General features: G+C 36.2%; 1 protein-coding gene across 1 annotated transcript in view; it reads right to left on the bottom strand.

Moving 5' to 3' along the window:
* Nucleotides 1–703: 703 nt before the first annotated feature.
* yipf6 (Yip1 domain family, member 6) overlaps nucleotides 704–3017 on the bottom strand; it is a 5178-nt gene continuing 2864 nt past the window's right edge. The window contains exons 6-7 of the mRNA XM_016560497.1: nucleotides 2368–2525; nucleotides 704–1482 (exon numbers count right to left, since the gene is read on the bottom strand). Of these exons, the coding sequence (XP_016415983.1) occupies nucleotides 1361–1482; nucleotides 2368–2525 (280 nt within the window). The 3' untranslated portion in view covers nucleotides 704–1360. The remainder of the gene's footprint in view (nucleotides 1483–2367; nucleotides 2526–3017) is intronic.

Here is a 3017-nt window from a genome sequence, read left to right as displayed (position 1 = left end):
CAACACTTTGACTTTCTTTTAGTCAGTGGTACACAGAAAATGTTTTAAAGAATTTTGGCAACCAAACCGTTTTGATGACCATTGACTTCCATTGTATGGGCAAAAAAAGCACTGAGACATTTCTCAAAACACTTTCTTTTAAGTTCCACAGCAGTGATGATGACACTGAGAAATGAGTAATAATAACAGAAAGGCATCACAGCAGCGCAGATTAGCAAACACAACACTGTTGGATACAGACATATAAAGGTCAGAAGAAAACACTGACAATTTTCTAACACTCACACACCTTTATTTAATCAGCACACACACACCTCAATTGCACCTTATGGTTCAGGTGCTGCAATGCATTAGAAGTGAAAATTAAAGTCTTTTTTTAGACATACAAGATGGAAAGTCTAATTAGAATTACCATCACATAGAGCAGCAAAGGCAGAGAGAGAGAGAGAGAGGAGTGAAGACTGTGTGCGTGTGTTTCTCTATGTGAGGGAAACAGAGGAAGACAGGTTGCCGATGTGTCTTTAAATGAGGAGAGACTCCGTATGGAAGACTGTCTTTGTCAGACAGACAGACAGACAGACAGACAGACAGGAAGATGTGTGCGAAAGGATTGTTTAAATGCTGCAGAAACAGCACTTCCAATTCAACCTTAAGATACTTTTTTATTTTCTATGTGCAAAAAAGAGAGAGCACACACAATATATGCAGCGCTTATTAAAGTCCATGTTTATTTCCTTCTGGAATGTACTAACTTCCACCAATGAAAAACAAATGTAATGTAGCCCAAACATCATTCACTACTAAAAAGAAAAAACCAAAGAAAAGAAACGTGTGTAGCAATGTGAGGAGACTGATGTGTGGCCTGACGATAGCTGAATTTTCCCAACAGAGACAATGCTCAATCAGATAAAATAACAAATACATGCACCCTCACATAGTCACATACTATGCTTGAGTAAGCACATCCACACATGAAGACACACAGATCATGATAATCCTACGCCTCCACGTTAGGGGTGTGAGTACATCTGGAACTGCTCAGAAGGGCACTAATGTTCCTCCCACAACAAAACATTCATATAATGAAGACATGTAGGCTGTTGTTAAATTAGTAGCACTGAAGAATTAATGTCCTCCACTCCTTTTCTCTCCACTTATTCAACTGAATGAGGGATGGGGAGGAGTGATATCTATGCAATAATCCACTTACTGCCCTCGGGTTGTCCCTTTATGAGTGTCCATCAAAGTGTTCCACCTTTTTTTAGGCTAGGCCAATCACTAGCCAGCTCCCAGACAGTCTGCTGGTTGTCTTAGCAAAGGGGAGGAGTTCATTTTCCAATTGGCATAGGGTGTATATATGCTAATGAGAAGGCGAAAATGTCAAAATCATCCAGCCAATCACGAAGTAGAAGAGGAACACTGGATACACGACCAGGGCTTTCCTATTGGGCGGTTGGCTGTCTGCAAGAAATGCTGTGGAGGCTGTGAATGAAAGACACGCACAGAGATATTAACCTCAGATCTCAATGAAATCCCCTAAAGACTGTGTGTACAAGAGGGAGACAATCAGTCAACTGACATCTGTCTACTTATTATTGGTAAATCTAGTCTAATTTTCTTCTTCAGCACTTGAATAACTTGTTTAATTGATGCTATCTCTGTAATATATTATTGAAAAAACAGCTTGTAATTGATTTTTTTTGTAATTGTAATTTTGATTTTTTTTGATTTTTCTAGTTTTAGTTGCAGGCAATATTTCCCATCTGCACTGCAAAATGCAGATATTTTATTATTGTTAACTAAAACTAAAACATTACAAATATAGCAACTGACTGAAGTAAATACGTTTAAATACTAAAATTACTGAAACTAAAATAAAAATAAATTAAAACTTTATAGAAATATAAAAACAATAAAAATGGCACATGCACATATCAAAATTATTAAACTTAATACAATTCAAATGAAAGCTGAAAATATAAAAATGAAAGCTAATTAAAAATATTACTAAATACTATAATAGTAATATAAAATTAAAATAATACTGGCTATTCTATTAAGAATTATTGTTATTGTACTTTTATTTGTTTATTTTGCACTGTGAGCCATTCAAATGCAAGTTTTTTTTTCTCATGCCTATGAAGCTCAAATATTTTAACCAAAAAAAAAAAAAAAAAACATTAAAAGAGTCTACACTCCCTCCTGGTGGTCACTGTATGCACTGCCTGAGGAGCTTGTTGGCCACTCAGGCTCATCTGGTGCAGACAACATACATGGATTCTAAACATTTCTGCTATGAACAGCCACAGGGCCTTTAGTATTCTGGGAATGCTGAAAACAGATAAAAAAATATTGATTGATTCTTACCAAACGTTGACCAGCTGAAGGAGGCGGTGACAACTATGAGACGGACTACAAAACTGACGAGGCCTGAGCCTCCCAGGAGAACTATACGACACACTATCATGGCCACAGTCAGAGGGAGAATACAGTACCCCAACACACAAAGACTCTGGAAAAATGATCTGTATAGACAAAGAATGAAAAAGTCAGTTAACAACATTGTATCGGTAGTGTGCTCAAACATTAATTTAACTGTATTTACCAAATTGTCTAGAAGACGCCAATGAACAAATTGCAAATTCAGAAAGTTACCATCCATTTATGTAATGTGAAATTTCTGAACGAAACATGATATTGAAAAAAAAAAATCAGTGGCTGACACTCATACTTATCACAGTTATGGTGGGACAAACGTTGCATATTAAGTGCCACACAGTTTGCTAAAAGTATCTGTTATCTATATCTAATAATTTTTTTAAATTTTATTTGTCTAGTGACACCCTGTCTTGAAATTTTGAACATTTATATTTGATTATAAAACGGATAGTTCTGGTCCTTGATTCTGATTGGTTGAGCCGTGTTCGAAGCTGTTGTAAATTACACTACAAACATACACCTTTGTTTATTTCTGTGTGTTGCTCGGCAACCACTCTGTTGGAACCACAACTGTTTCT

This window comes from Sinocyclocheilus rhinocerous, unplaced genomic scaffold (genome assembly GCF_001515625.1).
Source record: "Sinocyclocheilus rhinocerous isolate Xijiao unplaced genomic scaffold, SAMN03320098_v1.1 scaffold77, whole genome shotgun sequence".
Taxonomy (NCBI): Eukaryota; Metazoa; Chordata; class Actinopteri; order Cypriniformes; family Cyprinidae; genus Sinocyclocheilus; species Sinocyclocheilus rhinocerous.
This window is presented reverse-complemented; position numbering and strand designations above follow the sequence as displayed.